This window comes from Diuraphis noxia, unplaced genomic scaffold (genome assembly GCF_037042655.1).
Source record: "Diuraphis noxia isolate RWA-SAM2 unplaced genomic scaffold, SU_Dnox_SAM2 contig0001, whole genome shotgun sequence".
Classification (NCBI taxonomy): domain Eukaryota; kingdom Metazoa; phylum Arthropoda; class Insecta; order Hemiptera; family Aphididae; genus Diuraphis; species Diuraphis noxia.
Window position 1 is genome coordinate 73,946,243 of NW_028301711.1, and position 18,220 is coordinate 73,964,462.

General features: G+C 26.2%; 1 protein-coding gene across 1 annotated transcript; it reads left to right on the forward strand.

Moving 5' to 3' along the window:
• Positions 1-3,955: 3,955 nt before the first annotated feature.
• Positions 3,956-12,575, forward strand: LOC107167641 (amyloid protein-binding protein 2-like). The gene is made up of 13 exons (XM_089216103.1): positions 3,956-4,735; positions 4,916-5,050; positions 5,122-5,331; positions 7,713-7,820; positions 7,891-8,014; positions 8,080-8,215; positions 8,291-8,462; positions 8,521-8,775; positions 9,554-9,678; positions 9,764-9,954; positions 11,143-11,339; positions 11,915-12,080; positions 12,148-12,575. The coding sequence occupies exons 2-13, from the start codon at positions 4,922-4,924 to the stop codon at positions 12,384-12,386; spliced, it is 2,052 nt and encodes a 683-aa protein (XP_089072229.1). The 5' UTR covers positions 3,956-4,735; positions 4,916-4,921; the 3' UTR covers positions 12,387-12,575.
• Positions 12,576-18,220: the final 5,645 nt, after the last annotated feature.

The following is an 18,220-nucleotide window of genomic DNA, read 5'->3' on the forward strand; positions in this document are numbered from 1 at the left end:
TTATTCTTTGTATAATTATTTGAATTATGTACAATGCATGTATACAATATGTAATGTTATATTATATTTAATCTAATTATCTATTGATTTTCACAAACAATTATTATAAGATTTTTAGAAAATATCTGTCTTATTAATTTACCTTAGCTATGTGGCTTAAATGCACCTGGAATACTCTAACTTAAATAATCACATTATATAATAATAAGTAGGAGTATTATTAATGATACTTTTAATTAAAATGTTAAAATAGTATAAATTTTATGAAATTATAATAATATAGTTATATCATTTTAATTATACAATGGCACAATGCCCATATGCGTCAAAAATCCTAACTTTGGGAGCAATTAAGAATGTAAATAAACTGATGAATGTGTAGACGTGTAGTGTATCAACTATAAAGCAGTCTGGTGTAATCCAGCCAAATAGTCGATCGGTCATAACTTCTGTGAACAATTTCTAATTTGCTATAAAATTGCGGACATGAAACTATTGTAGAAGATGGTTTCATGTATTTCTTCGATAAATTTAATTTTAATTATACATAGTGATTTTGGAGGGGTCGCAATAAAAAAAGGCACGTGATTGTCAAATTCATACCAGAATCGATAATTTTATTATTTAAAAAAAGCGGGTAAGTCGTGTATGTCGCTCTGTTGTACAGTAGGTTACAAGTGGGTTACTGCAATGGATGGAATTAAATTTGAATCTAATGATATTATATCATTGTATACAAAAAACGATTCTGAGCGAAGACGGTTTATCTGTCTAGGATATATTATAGATTATTAAAAATTTTCAAATCTTAGATTTAAAAAGAAAATTTTTTATGAATTTCTAGTTTGAATAATTTGCGAATTTTCGTGATTTTTACATATGTTGTCAAAATTCAAACTTTGAATGCTTGTAAAAAAAAAATTGTGACTACGCATTTCTTTTATTTTTCAATTTTTATTGTAAAAATATATTATGAGCCTTGTATTAAATTTTCAAATCTTAGATATAAAAAGAAAATTTTTTATGAATTTCTAGTTTGAAATAATTTGCGAATTTTCGTGATTTTTACATATGTTGTCAAAACTCAAACTTTGAATGCTTAAAAAAAAAATTGTGACTATGTATTCCTTTTATTTTGCAACTGCTATTGTAAAAATATGTTAGGAGCCTTGTATTAAATTTTCAAATCTTAGAATTAAAAAGGAAAACTTTTATGAATTTCTATCTAAGATAATTTGAACATTGCCGTAATTTTTACGTATTTAGTCAAAATTTGAACTTTAAATGCTTATAAAAAAAAATCGTGCCTACGAATTTTTAATATTTTTTAACTTCTATTGTTACAATGTGTTAGAAGCCTTGTATTAAATTTTCAAGCTTTTCTACCGAACAAATTAATTTTTATCGATATTTATAGAAAAAAAACTAAAAAAGTTGAAAAATTAAAATGTCAGTAAACAGCTCAAAACAAATCTAAATATTTTGAAAATTTTATCAAATATATAAAACGCCTATATAAACATTCAGTCAAAATTTCAAGTATCTGCGGTAATTTGTTTTAGAGTTACACCAAAATAAGGAAATCGCTAAAAGTGAAAATCCAATGTTGTAAAAATTTAAATTTCAAATGCTCGTAAAAATTTAATTTGAATTTCCGGTGGAATTTTTATTTGTGATAAAGATTGAAAAACTTGTAAGGAATCTTGTATTAAATTTTTAAATCTTAGATTTGACAATAGACATTGATTAACAATAGACAATATGTTAAGAGCCTTGTATTAAATTTTCAAGCTTTTCTGCCTAACAAATAAATTCTTATCGATATTAATTTAAAAAAAACTAATAATGATCGAAAATTTGAAATGCCTATGAATAGTTCAACTTAAGTCGAAATTTTTTGAAAATTGCATGGTGGATAGAATATACTTATATAAACATTAGGTGAAAATTTCATGTATCTATGGTTATTTGTTTTAAAGTTACATCAAAAACCCAAAATCGATTTTGTCGAAAATTGAGTGTGCGTAAATTTTCCCGTTTTTCCCTTAATTTTTCGATTATTTAGAAAAGTATTACTTTTTTTACTGTTTTACTTATTTACTTTTGACCCCCCCAAAGTACCAACTAGATTCACTTTCTGATCGAACGAGAAGTCAAAAATCGAAGCATTTTTACTGCCCCAAAACGTGATGACAGACACAAAAAAAAAAAAAACACACATCATGGTAAAATCAATACATTCATCGCTCCGCTCAGAATCTAAAAAAATTAACGACCATACGCATGATTCTGAGGTTTAAAATTGAAGTAGAGACTGCAATTACAACAATTAAGACACTTGCACTTCAAACAATGGAGCCTACATCAGTTGCACTAATAACAAACGAATGTGTTGGCCCTATATCTGAAGCAGTTAAAGTAAGTACAAATTTTAGACAGCTTTTTATTGTTGTTAGGCCCTTTAGATCTAGCCCGGTTTGAGTCTCTCTGATCCAAAACAAGCATTTTTTGCACAATAATTTGAGCACTTCATAATTGCTTGAGAAGGGTTCAAACAAACCCAATAATTTGATATCAAACTAATTGTTGGAGAGAGTCCCTCTACTAAATTAAAATAATATACTGACTTAAACCTACACCGCACCGAAATGTGCGATTCTCTCTGATGACATCTGATAACAAAGTACAGTACAAAGTTTAGTGAAAAAAATAGAAATATTTTCGTTACTTTTAAAAAGAATTTTCCTATTACTATAGTGCATAATTTTTATTTTCTCAATGGACACAATAATGTAGTGGTTTAAAAAAAATATTATCACGCATTTAAGTTACACAAATTTTAGTTTTTGTAGTTATAACATTTTTCAAATTAATTTGTAGAGTTATATTATATCTTCATGTGCTGCTTAAAAATCATAAGGTATTTTTTTTAAATATATGGAATATTTAAAATATGCGGATTAATTATTTGCAAATAATTTTCGAACTTAACACACTAAAGTTGTCAAGTGACTTGTGTGTTTACACTAAAATATCTTAATTGCCTAATTTAAAGTACTATATAAATTAAAAATTGCAATACAGTTTGTGGGATAATTGTGTAGGTATTAAAAATATAGTTAAAGTTAGAATTTTGATTTTGTTTATAATTTTACTTTACATATTTTTTATAAAAATAAAAGTTAACATTTGCCAAAAATTATGAAAACTATATAGTATATAGATAGTAAACTAACTTATACTAACGAATTTTCAAAAAAAATATTTTCGAAAATGTTATCATGTTTTAAATTAATTTACCTACTCCAAAAAAAAATTTAAAATTGAACTACCTGCTTGAATTAAATAAACATTTTTTAAAATCAATGTTTATAAATTTATAATTTATTTGCTTTTTTGATATTCCATCTAACAATATTATCATATTTTAGAATAAGTTGTGGTTTTTATTATTAGTTATGATAACATGTTATAAGAGTTCTATAATGACTATAGAGGGCGCTAGTAATACGTGATTTTTTGTCAGATTTGATGAAAACATTGAAAACATTCAGTGCAAATCCAACTAAGGCCTATTTGAAACCATAAACGGATTCGTGATCCAAAGCATAGGCCATCCATTCATTCATATATGGTAATACGAAAATATAAAAATATAAAATTTTTGACGTTATAATGGTTTATTTATTATTGATAAAAAAATTTATAACTAAATAATAAAATAGTAAGAAATTAGAAAATTATAGTTTTTATTAATTTCTAAAATGTATTAGCTCAAATGTTCTATAAAATATAATAACATTAGAATCTTTTATTATATATGTTTGTTACATAACCTTTTTAAAGCCTTTTATCGTCTGCTTCTCTTGTAAGTTGTAATTATATATCTTTCTCTGTTCCCCTCAAAAAAAAAAAAAAACCATGGCACCTCACGGAGAGCCATTAAAGGCTTTTCCTATCCATTCTTATAGCATCTATGTTCTTTTGAAACCAACAGTAAGACTAGTAAGAGGGTTGTTTGAATCGTGCTAGTAAAATTTCGTTTCTTAGTTATAACTGTCGCTTTCTCTGTCTTTGTCCCGTGCGAAACAGTTTTTGCTGTTAAACACTTGTAACATGGAGACAATACATGCGGGATGTTGCGTCCTCTAAGTATTATGTATGTATACCTAATATAAATCTGAAATCTGAAAAGATATCATTCATTAATAGTTTAATCTTAATCAATGTAACAACCATGAACTAATATATATCTTAGTGATTAAACTACGGTCGATTATAATCTACCGTGGTCAGTGGATTAAACTAAATACAATTCGTATTTTCGCGGGAACTCTATGAACGGTCACGTTGTGTGAAATAGGTTGTTTACGATAATTCAGTAAAATTGTGCGTAGTGTAACACTGATAGACCGCAAATATCAAACAGCCAATCAGACCGCATTATAGCGAGTAACTCGCCCTCTTCTTACACAGTACAACTGGTGATTGAGAAAACACGTGTTTTGTAGAGACGCTTTCAAACAGCTGAAGCTAATGATTATAACATCAACAAGTTTTGATCGAATGCGAATGATTCGAATGTCGATGATTGATTAATTCGTGCTGGAAGTGTGTTATTGTTGCGGATTTACTTTTGCTTTTTTTTTTTTTTTTTGTCAATCGGCTAACGAGTTCAAAGACAAAATAAATTATGTCATTACTCTCAAGTTAATTGGACCACAGCACGAACTAGGTGGGCAGGTACAGTAGGCAACGGTGAAACAGAAATAATTTGTTTTGCAGTCGGTAACTTAATGTAGTTAACCGACATGCTAAACTTATGAATCGTCATAGCGCACCTATACATACTAAAATATTAAATAGTAGATAAATGAAATTTTTTCATTCTTGTTGAATTATTTTTATTTTCTAGATCATAATGAATGACTCTAGTCCTAATGTGGAGTCGCTGTACAATATGGCATTAAATCAATTATGTAATGACAAAGATATCCTAAATATGTTAAAGTTATTACAGCCAACGATCAGCTTACAAATTATATGGAAGGTTAGACTTTTTTTCTTACAAGTAATTATATTTTGTCAAAAGTAACTATATTTGTTTTTTTTTTCATGTAGATCTTGCGTGTCAACAATGGTAGCAAAGATTTTATGTATAATCATACGATCCCAGATAAAAACTTACTCCAAGAGCTGTATTCATTTGATCGAGGACGTGAACTTGCACATATTACATTAATGAACAATTATTCAAATTCTTTCTACGATTTAGATATGAGAAGATCAGAAATTTATAAAATTCATGGAGAATTTGCCATCACTCAACAAGTATCGTAATTAAATTTTTTTTACAAATATATTATTGTAGTTTAGCATTATTCTTTTCAATATATTGTAAATATTTAATGAAACAATAGGTTGAATCATATAAGCAGGAATATTTACTTATATAAGCCACCTAGATGTATTCAATATTTTTTCTGTATATGTACATATTGTACATATACAATAATGTACACGACATATGTATACGACCGAGATTGTGAATACATCTAAATTCAAACCTACTTTTTGTTATGCAATACTTACAGACTAGGTTCATGTAAACTTCACTACAATTACTTTTTTTTTGTGTAAACTCTGCCAGGAAAAAACCGGTAAAATTTGGTTCATGTAAACATAGTCAGCAAAGACACTCAAGTGATAGTAGAAAACTAATATAATAAATTATTATTAAAAAAATAATTACAATTTTTATTATAGTAATTTCCATGCTAAATAATAGTTATGCATAATAAATATACTAAAAAATGTATACAACTTAAGAATAAAGTTAGTAAAAATATAAAATTACTGACCAAACATCCAAAGATTACAAAATTGATATAATATACTCATAAATTCTATTAATTATGTTCACCCTTGTTATATGATTGTTAGGTATATGTTGAAAATATATACAAAACTTAAAATATTTAAATATTATTTGGCCAAAAAATTATATTAACTGTAATGTGTATTACATCTAATAATCATAACATTAATTCTATCTAGATATGTTTTGATATAATAATTTGAATTGTGAAGTAAAATTATGTGATGCTTATATTTTGTTGATATTCTAATTTCAACTATAAATCCATTATTACAATTTATTATTAATAGCATTTTCTAATATTATCAATATTATATTATATTAATATTATTAATTATTATTATTATTAATTAATTAATATTATTATATTTTTATTAATATTATTGTTATTTTAATTAAATTAGTATCAAGTAAGGACTTAACACTGCTACTTGCTAGAGTTTACATTCTTAAAATTAATATTTCTTGGATTTCACAAAGATATATTTCTTTCATCAAAAACATTTCTAATAAATCTAATCTATGTAAGCTGCATACAATATGATAAGAATTTAATATTAATTGCTTTATTCTTAGTACAAGTAGTTAAATTAGTATTTAAATTATCTATATAAAATTTACAACTAAAAGTTTTAGACTTTCATATATTTTTAAGCATCCATCGTAGGTTTAACTTGTTATATTAAATCTTAATATCTATTAATAAATTTAAAGCATGACAAACAAGTTCAGCATTTTGAGAAACCATTAAGCCACATGTTAAAAAGTAGTCATTAGGAATTCCCCAATTTTCATTTAGACAGATATCCCCACAAAAATCAAGCCTCTCTAAGTTAGATTTCTCTCTCAAGTTAGAAAACCTCTTTGAAAGCTATTTTTACTATTTTTTTCTAATTATAATCAAACAATTTGATTAAGTGTGGTCTAATCTTTGTCACAAACATTAAAAATAAATCCTTGTTGATATTCTTTAAAACCCAAACTATTTTGTATAAAAATAAATGTTTCAATTAAAATTAATATTAACAAGATTATATTTTGCATTAATTTTATGCATTAACCAATTTTTTACAATTCATTATAAAATGCATAAAACCATTTATAATTATTTATTATTGGTCACTTTTTGAATATTTTTACATATACAGTTGTAATCATTTTTAATTAAATATTAAATATCCATAGTATGTTAATCTTATTTATAACACGTAAAAATATTCAAAAAGTAACCAATAATAAATAATTATAAATCGTTTTATGCATTTTATAATGAATTGTAAATATATATTATTTATTAAAATTTGAATGGCTCTCATTCAGTAAATTTTGGTTTTAGAGCTAATTGGTCAAAAAGACCTTCAAAAAATTCAGTTTATCCGAATTTGGTATTGAAAATACCTGTTGCTATTAAAAAAAAAAATAAGTTGTCTTGCGCATGCTCGTTCTGAGAGGGTTACAAATTTGAAATTTATCTGGAAATGTTTATTTATATACCACTAGCATATTAAAAAAATTAAAAACATAGTGCTGTAGGTATTATAGGTATTTCTATATTTTGGTATGTCTCAGTCCATGTCATTCACCTGTGACGGAATGGATATAAGCATATAGCACTTGATATGTATTGAATTATGATTCTGACTACTCTCTAAAGTTTTTTGATATCTCTCATTTAGGAGACCTCCAGTGAGTTACAACGTATAGAAGAATTATATATGTATATTGTATAATGTATATAAAAAATATAATTTGTTGTATGAAATGATTTTTGGTATACATCTCATTTATATTTATTATAATTAAAATGTAATATTTGTTGTAATTTTATTTTTAGACCAAATTTGTTGATTGTTCAAGTTTTTCTTATCATTTTGACTTGGAATTATTGTTAAGATTGGTGAATGTTGCCAATTGTCGAGGGCAACTTTTTACAATATTTCAAGTAATTACAGTTTTACTTTTCAACTTCTGTCTTATTAATTAATAATTATTCAAAAATAATCTTTTTACAGATTTGTGTACAAATGAAAGGACTTAAATTTCCAAAGGAGTTATCAGATGAATGGATGAAAATTAAAATACTTGATAGCACTCATGAAATAATTTTTCATCGAATTGAACAAGGTCTAAAATTAGGTTTGTACATTACATAGATTTTTTTTTATTGATGAAAATCTATTGAAATTGTGATTGATGCGTAGGAATTTTTCTTGGTGATGCCGGCTGGCTAGAAGAGTGTGCTCAAGTATTATCTCACACATACAGAATAATTACCACAAAATGGGTTTGTCTTGATAAAAACTTAGAATTGTTGAAAATTACCCAATGCCTGACTAAGTAATTGGAAATCTTAGACTACAAATTATTTACTCTCAAATAATAGTTGATAAAACAAAAAAATATTTTCCATAGATGGTTATTAGTAGTATCCAAGCTGCATAAATATGATGAAGCTAAAATGGTCTTAAAACATATGACAAATACTATTGAGATCATTGAAAAGAAAGAAGAAAGAACATTTAGTATGGCATATGCTTATGTGGCGATTTCACAGTACTATTGTGCATTATTGGAATTTGATAAGGTTTCATACTTGGAGATTTATTCAATTTTTTTTATTCTTATACTAAATAAATATTTAGGCTTGGTCGTGGGCAGTTGAAGCTATCAATGAACTTAGAGATAAAAGTAGTAAATTCTTGAGGCTGCTAATTGGAAATCATGCCATTAGGGTTTGTACTGTGTTGAACAAATTGAACACAGCTAAAAATTTGATAAATCAATTGCGCACATTCAAAGATAAAATGTATCTGAACAATCATATTGAAATGTTATTAAATGAAGCATTCTACTCAATGAAAGCAGAATTGACAGAAGAAAGTATTCACAGTTACTTGGTAAGCATCTTTTGTAATTAATATATATGATAAAAAGGGCTCGGATTTATATGTAAATATATATTTTTACTGTGACTTGATAAATTAATTTAGGTAAGTGATAAATTTGTTTCAAGGGATTTCCATTGTAATGAACTATATTTTATTTTACATATTTTGTCATAAGTACATATTTTTACATATCTATCAATAATTCCATTTTTCCCTACATATTTCGACAATTTACGATTTATTAATAGTTGTATACGATGTATTCGATTTCCCATGTTTCAAAAAGTACGTAAACAAAATAATACCAATTACCAAAACAATGTATTATATAAAAATCCTGTCTTAGACTGCCTATAATTAATTAGAGATACACATTGCGAAATGAATGGGGTAATATTTCCAGCTGAACTCACTGCTTTGGACATTGCAACTATGAAATTTGCACATATAACCTCGGTGGAATTCGAGCGCTCCTTCAGTCGGTACAAATCTGTGTTATGACCAAACCGTAGATCATTTAACTTTGACAATTTGAGCATGTATGCATTGCTTTCAAGATCAAGATCAAGATAAATAATAGTAGTAAAATAAGTAAATTAGATAATTGTGTGATTTATAAAACTATTTTTTTGTAATTTTTTCGTATTCCATATTTTCATTTTTTAATCACATATAAATTGATTTATTATTACATATATATTTACATATTTTGGTTCTTTTAATACATATAAATCCGAGCCCTAATGATAAAAAAAATTAAAAACTGAATTAGAAAATTATATTTTAGATTGCACTAGACTGTACACGGAATTTGTTTGGTTACTTTAATTTAAATACTGCAATTGCTTTAGTTGATTATGCGTATGCTCGATATTTAAGCTATAAATCAGTAACTGACTATAATGAAGCTATGTAAGACAATAAACTAAATCATTTAAATGCTATTTAATTGTATGGTTATAAATTTAACATTTATTTAACAATCATTACTTTTTAGGCAGAGCTTGGAACAAGGCATATTTATCGTTGAAACATTGAGTTCACCATGTTCAATGAACAAAGAGTCATACACCTATATGTTACATGTTAATATTCAACGGATAAAAGCATTAATACTAGAAAAAGCAGTATCATATGAACTAATGGGAGATGTACATAATATTATGCAAATTAATATATTGATGCCAGGTCTGTATATTTATTATTTATTAATTTATGTTATATCCTCAATATATACCATTGGTATAATACCAAAAAACTGAAATACTAAACATTAAATCTATAAAATGTATTATGTAGATTCAGCTTATCCCTTTATTTTATATTGCAAAATGACAAAATCTTTTTGAATTTTAAAAGTTTTCATTTACAACAGTTAAATTTGCAGAAGATATTTTAACACTTCAATTTGAATTTAATAATCGCTGTTGATAATTCAAACAATGTTATAGTTGAATTAACAACATTTTTTTTTATAATAAATAGTTAATTATTAGCAGGGTTTGGGACTTATAGCATTTGCATATCCTTCATAGGTGATGTAAAACATAACAGAGTGATCTACAAATACGTTTTGCAGTACAGAGAATTAAAATATGAAATTTTATTTTGCATATTTTTGCATATTTTGGGGGTTTTTGCATATTTTAAAGGTTAATGTTTGATGGTTAATATAATTGTTCAAAATGTATTATTTAAAATGTTGAATGATTAATTGCGAAAATTTGTTTTGTAGTAATACTATTTGTGTAGTTATCTGTCACAAAAATGAAACACGTGCATTTGATTTATAGATACCTACTCAACAAATCGAAAACCATGTAGTTGGTTAATTGAAAAACGTCTGATAAGCGTACTTATCTACAGGCTACATTCGTATCGCTCGGCAATACGCACGGCAATATTTTCAATAGTCGCAAACAGTTTATTTTGCAAGGTGTGTGAACAAAGGCACTAATTATATTTAAATTACAAATTTTTTTTATATTTATATGATGTAAATATAAAAAAAATAATATATTATATATACCTATTTATTAGTATAAATTATATCAAATAAAACTTTTTTGTTAATGATTTTTAATTTTTTTTTGAAATTTTTTAGTGCATTTTATTTTCATTTTCAGTGCATATTTTTAAGTTTATTAGGTCATATATAAGCGCATATTTTAGTGCTTTTTAGTGCTATAAGTCCCGAACCCTGATTATTAGTATATACCTAATATATTATCAAATAATTAAATTTTGATCATTTTTAAAAATAAGCATATTTCTATTAAATATACTTTAATGTAACATTTAAACAGTTAATATTTTATTCTAAATTTATTAATCCCTTTAGTAATAATAAAGGAACAAAAAAAAACATTGTTTCAGGAAATGAAGGAAATCGACGGTATATAAGACATACGACGATGCCGTTGTCATCAAGGAAGAAATTATTAATTCAAGCTGAAAGTATCCATTCAAACGCTTTAGAAATTACTTTGAAAACAGTAGGAGTACAAACTCTGCTTTCAGCAAAATCATTTAGTAATTTAGGTCAAATTTATCAAAGTCAGAAAAAATATGAAGTAATGTTTATATTAGTTTAATATTTTAATTACTAATAGATTTATTAATTATTTATATAAAATAACCCAGTGACTTCCTTAGGTATTACAGGGTATGCTTACGTGTACCTAAAATTTATCAACATTACATTTTGATCTAACTATATTTTTTTTTGTACCGTGCAATTTGTTGGTCGGCAACTATGGTCATGTGATATTAATGTATTATTTAAATGAAATATAAAAAGTTTGGTTTATATTATATATTTTATGTTTGACTGAGGATTTTATTAGTATTAATTTTATATATGTATAATATTTTTAGGTACAATAGTATCTATAAATATTAAAATAATTTAGTTTTAACTTAGTATACAATAATATTTATAATATATTAGATTATTAGATGGGAAACATATAAACATTAATTATCAAGTGTAGCGAAAACATTTTTTTTTTTTTTTGATGATAAATTTATAGTTCAATACATATTATCCTACCTAATTATTGGCATACTTTTCAAAAAGTTGAAATGACACACTTGAAATAACCATGCCCTTTGTTATACTAGTTGCTAAAATTGTTTATCTTTACAGGAATCCGAAAAAATGTATTTAAAAGCTATTGAAATAAAAAGATCGATTTTAGATGAAGACAATGCAGAAATTGCTATATCTTTAGGTAACTTGGGTTGTTTGTACATAAAATGGCAAAAAAAATTAAAAAAGAGCAAACTACTTCTTTTGAAATCTTCAAAAATGTGTAAGTTATTATTAGTTAAACTAAATCATGTATTTTATTAAAAAATTATTAAATTTTTTTAATTTAGTTATAACTAATTATGTGTACCATTACAAAGAGTTACTGGATGTTTTGGAAGGATTGAAATCACTTTTTATCACACAATTCAATCATGATGGTTTTAATCTATGTAATGATCATCTCATAAAAACTAGGTTATTAAGAAAAGCTTGGTTACTTCGTTTAAACGCTGCAGTTGATGAAGACTATACAAAGGATGGTTTAAGTTTAGAAAATTTTAAAGCCATATTAAATAATATTGGTTGAGACAATAAGTTAAAAATTAATTATATATATAATTTAAAAATAATTAATTTATAAATGTAAATAAAAATTTGTTTTGACTTGTTTATACGATCAGATAATAGTAGTATTTTTATATGTTTATAATTTTAATTGATACCTAATCAAATCAATATATTTGTGTTATTACTTAAGGTATTTCAGAAATAGAACTTAAATGGAATATTATATGTATATTAAATTATAGAAAATAATCTATGAACTGTTATTTTTTTGGTTGTATTGCACATAATTATTTATAAGTTATTATTTATTTGTCCGTTGTCCGTTGTACAAAAATACAAATATTCAATAGTGTAAAAATGCACATAGTTTTTTTTTCTCTGCTTTGAATTTTAATGTTGCATTTATTTTTATTCAATAAAATGTATATACTTATCCACAAATTTTTCTGAATTTTATAAAAACATTTTTAACTTAGTAAATCTCATCATATTCAAATCCAATTCAGTTTATTATTGATTCAATATAATCTATAAACAAATTTAAGCAATTTTACAACTTAAACACAAATATTGTGTTATTTAAAAAATGTATTTTCTTTTTTCAATTTGAAACCCCTGAAATAACTATGCATTTGATATACTTGTAGCTTCAATGTTTATCTTTACAGGAATCCTAAACAATGTTGTTAAATATTAGAATACTAGAATTTAACAAATAAATAAGTAATTATTCTATGAAATTTTATGTTTTTATACTTAAAAAATAAGTTGTAAAACTATAGTATTTTATAGATAAATATACACTCTGTAACAATTATTTTTGCATTACGTTTATTATTTAGGAATTAGAACTGATAATGACGATGAACTTGAAGGTTTTGGGGGCTGTTAAAACAAAGATAAGAAATATAAACCTACACTTCTCTGTTTCATTTATGGCTTTCACTGGTGTAGTATTTATTAATACATTAATATTTCATAGTTCATACAGTTTACGCTGTCATTAAAATTTAATAGATATTTAAATATTTTGAATGTCACAGGTTCCATCGGTCAGTCGCTCGTCCATTTAAACACATGCATTTTCTCGACGCCTCGTTAGTAATTTATTTATATCAGGGTTTTTTTTTAGTGTGCAGTGAGACACATTTTGTGCAGTGAAAATTATTACTTTGTGCAGTTCAAAAAAAAAATATCAGCTAGGGTGATAGGATATATTATTGTATATTATAAAACAATAATTGAGTAAACTTCAAAATAAAAAAAATAAAAATGTTTCTATTAAAATTAATAATTGATTATAATATTTGAGTATAATAATTATAGTATCTTAATATAATTCCTTATTATTTAATATTTATTCAAGTATTGAAAATAACCAAAACTGATTTTTTTTCTCATATCTATAGTTATACGATTCCCTTCTGTATAGATCTTGAATATTATGTATAGAATATGTCCCTTTTTATACTTTTTGGTATTAAGTTGTAGTGTTTTGGATCTAGATAATCTATGATTCAAAGTTTTTAATTATATATATAGTAGTTATTTTTTAAATACATACTAAAATGGTAACACATCTAATAACTTAAAGTTTCCTTTAGTTGAACCAATTAAAGTATTTATTTACTTAAACATATCCTAACAATTTTTCTTTGTAAAAGCTGTAGTGGTCTAGACGCATTTTGATTTTGTAAAAATTATCATTTTGACTATTATATTTTGATGTAAAAGTATATTACAAAAATTATAAAGAAATTAGGTACCTACCTACCTAGTCAATTGATTGTTTTTATTTTTATAAACAATTATTATTACAAATTACGTATTTCAAGTAAATATTTCTTAGTAAGTATTATTACTTATATTTACAAACAAAATTTAAAAATTATTATTTAATTCAATTATTAAAAATAGTGCATTAGTATAAAATGATTTATTTGGTATATTATTCTGAGTCGGGATTTATATGTTTTTACATAACGTTTTTGAGTAGGTACCTGATGTAGTCTTATGAAAGTAAGAAATGTAGATAGTACAGTATACAGTAGGTTAGTAGGTATAGTATAGGCGTATAGCCAGCACAGTTGACAGGGGCGGCTCCAGAGGCGTGATTAGGATTTTTTTCAGACATTTTCAGAAAATGTCTATGATTTTTTTTTGGTAATTTTGTTTTTAACAGTATACAATTGTTTGGAAATACAGCTTTGGGGGGGGGGGGGGGGGAGACTAGAGCCACCCCTGATAGTTCAACGGATAATGGTCTGTAGGGTTTGGTCAGCGTAGACAAATTCCCTACTATAACGCAACAGTGGGAACAAGTTTGTGCAGTCAGAAAAAATCATTAAAAAAAACCCTGATTTATATATTAATTTACAATACTCAAGAAAAGCTCTGAAAAGCGGTTTCCATATTATAAAAGCTTAAATATTTAACTACAACCAGATACCAGATTTTATTGAAATGAAAAATATTAAACATAGGAAATGTTTATTTTATCCATATTTTATACATATTTTTGTTTATTCATATACTTACACAAACAATAACAATACGATTGTAGTTAATGAGTTTTCCAATATACCTCTGTATACTACGTTTCGGCTACATTTGTTATCTGTAATCAATAGTATTGCAATTCGTTGAATATTAGGTACTTTGTGTCCCCAAATGTGTGTTCTAAAATGTCTTTAAAACCATATAGTTTTGAGCCAAATTTGGTGACAGTTATAGATTTGAACCAAATTATTCTATATCATATTTATCGGATGTTCAGGCAAGAACCTAAGGAGAAATATATGAGGGGTGTAATTGTGTCGAAAGATTTTGAATGAATGTGTTGTTCAGAATTTGATAACGCAAAAAAAAAAAAATATTGGCTTCAAAAAAATGTGTTACTTCTACTTCTTCCTTTGAAAAAAATATCATAAATGAATAAATATTGAATATTATTCAATAACAGATGATTATGAAAACTAAAAATAAATTGAAGAAAAAGTAATTGAGCGCATCAAAACGTTAAAAGTACCGAATTAAACATAGAGATATATTTGTTATGTTCAGTTTACTCATTGGGTTAATTCATGGACTTCATTGGGAAAATGTAAATTTAAATTAAAATTAATTTATGCAAAAATGTAATCACCCCCCATAAATCATAATCTAAGAGTAGGTACACTATTCCTTTAGCTGTGTTTAAAATTATATATTATAAATTTATAACCTATTGTTAGATAGGTAGTTACGTTTTAGTACAATAACTAAGTTAATTTTTTTTTAGGACAAAGAGATGTCATTTCTGCTTATTGTGTTATAATAAAAAGAAATAAGTACCTACTCTAAAAAAATATCGATGGTTTATTGGTTTCAAAAAATCAAAAACGTATCAATTACTTTGGCAATTGTATATTATATTTATTTTATTTAATAAATAATCATACCTACTAGGTACAATAAATTGTAATTTAACCTTAAAAATAATATATGATTAATGATTAAGAGGACGTTGCATCCGCATATTGTGTTGTCTCCGTCTTACATACGTACTACATATCAAATTTTCGGTTAGGTTTTCGGTAAATAAAGAAAAATTATGATATAGGAAAAGGTAGGTACCTACACATCAATTGCGTCGAACGATATTTGCACGTTATAAATTGTGTGCGTCAATTATTGCGCTGATCGATTCTTAAATATATATAAACGTCTTAGGTTAGGTCTTATACTGTTTCTATTATAACTACGATGTAATTAAATTTTTTTTTAGAAAAGTAAATATTGACACCGAATTCAAGAAGTCCCTGAACTCTAGAAATTCCAATTCACAGCTTTAATGAATTGTAAATTAAAAGATAAATTTTAAATAATATATTGATTATCAATATCTACTAAATTTATGTATAAACTAAAATTATGAAAATTAAAATCAACTAAAACGGTTTGTGCCATTCATCATTAAAATGCTCCAGGGCAATTGATGTATACCTTTTTAATATACCTACCTCTTTATCCTGGTGCAATAGATCTATATTATACAGGTAATATAGTGGCTCAAATTCAGCGCATTGGACGAACACCGATATTATGTTGACAAGCAAACAAAAAATAATTTCATGATTTAAGTAAAAAGTTCAAGATCATCAGTAATTTTTTTATATTATTTATTTTTGAAACTTTGAATACTTTGTCAATCTCATTTCATCAACATTTTATTTTGGCATTGAAACTATATTGGTTGGAATTCAAAAATTGACATCGATTGTTCTTGTTTCTGTGTTTAAATTATTACCATTTTTCACATTAATTTTAACATTTACAATTACAATTTATTGCCAATTATTTGATAGATTTTTGTAATGATTTTTTCATGAGTAATGGTTTTGAAAAAACCAACTATCTCCTTCGAGTGTTTAATTTTTTAATTTAACCGTATCAGTTATCAGTAAGCAATTTTTGTTCAAATGAAATAATTGATACCCCATTATTGCAAAATGCAAGGGCTTAAACACTTATATGACTATAGTTTATATTCAATATTCATATTTACAAATCGGCATCGGCGATGGGGCCACCGAACTGTACTATAATTTACAGTACAAACGTAGGCGTTGGCTGAATAATAGTGGTAAACTGATAACCGCCACAGTCATCATGGTGTGGATGTCGCACCCTCTACCCCGCGTAAATAGTAAAATTTAAAACATAAGCTTTAATTTTTTCGATATCGCTTTGTTCGATTTTTTTCCGCTAGATATCTTCCTCAGTTTCTCGCTTCTTCTCACGTTCAGCGAACCTTCTTAGTCATACCCCTCCCCTATTTTTAGTTGTGCTACTGCCCTTATCCATCTGTAACTCACTAACTCTTTTCATAATAATGTGTGTGACGTGTGTACGTGCGATATCCCATTATCTCGTTCACGACTAACCCTTTTTCATACTATTTTTCAGTGTGTTATGGACATCCGGTTAGTGTTTTATATGTCCAGCGAACATAACACGTTTATAAGTTAGATCCTTGAAACTCAATCCGTAAAATGTCGGTAGGTAGCTATACTAGCTAACGAAATAAGAATACCTACTTATTTGGTTGCTCATTTAAACATTATTAGTAAATGTTAATAAAAGATGAATGGTTTACAGTATTTAATTATTACACGAATTTTACACGACTGTTACTAATTCCATTGAATGACAATCGTGTAGTTACTATCATGACAAAATATTTTCTCATGGTTACTATAATCATTGGCGTTAGCTAGGGCGAGTTTTCAATAGGCGTATCGCTCGCCATTTGCCGACAACCGCAAGGCCAACCGGACACGTCACCACTGCGGGTCGACTGGATGACTCGGTGTTGCCAGATCTGTTGGTGTTTTGAAAATTGTTTGTAAAATTCCGGAATTTAGCCCATTCGGGGTTTACTTTTTAAAGTTGTATTAATCATATCGAAAAACCTCGTACATCCGTGTTTTTTAGTACGGAAAGTGCTATACATTGCAAATTTACACTTAGCAGATCATGTGTAGCTTTGTTAATTTAAAAATTAGAGTGAATCCACCTCTTACGACACTTGATGGTAAGAATATTATTTGTGTGTGTAATTAGGGTTTTTTACGATAATTCAGTTTTAAGTGAGTTATTGGTATTTTTAATTAAAATGCTATGTTATAAATGCGAGGTTGCTAAAAAATGTAACTATTGTAAAAAACCTACATACAAACACAGATAGTGTTTTTAGCGTCAAGTTTCATAAGAGGTCGATTCACTCAAATTTTTAAATTGACAAAGCTACAGGTGTATATTTGTAATGTTGCGCACTTGTAAGTTGTAAGAGAGGGACAGGTTAGGTTAGGT

What these genes read in the sequence shown, in the direction of transcription:
- LOC107167641 (XM_089216103.1), top strand. Translation starts at nt 4,922, where the DNA reads ATGAATGACTCTAGTCCTAATGTGGAGTCGCTGTACAATATGGCATTA. An exon ending in AAAGTCAGAAAAAATATGAA is followed by an intron (nt 11,340 to 11,914) that starts GTAATGTTTATA and finishes TTATCTTTACAG; the next exon opens with GAATCCGAAAAAATGTATTT. An exon ending in TTTGAAATCTTCAAAAATGT is followed by an intron (nt 12,081 to 12,147) that starts GTAAGTTATTAT and finishes TTTTTAATTTAG; the next exon opens with TTATAACTAATTATGTGTAC.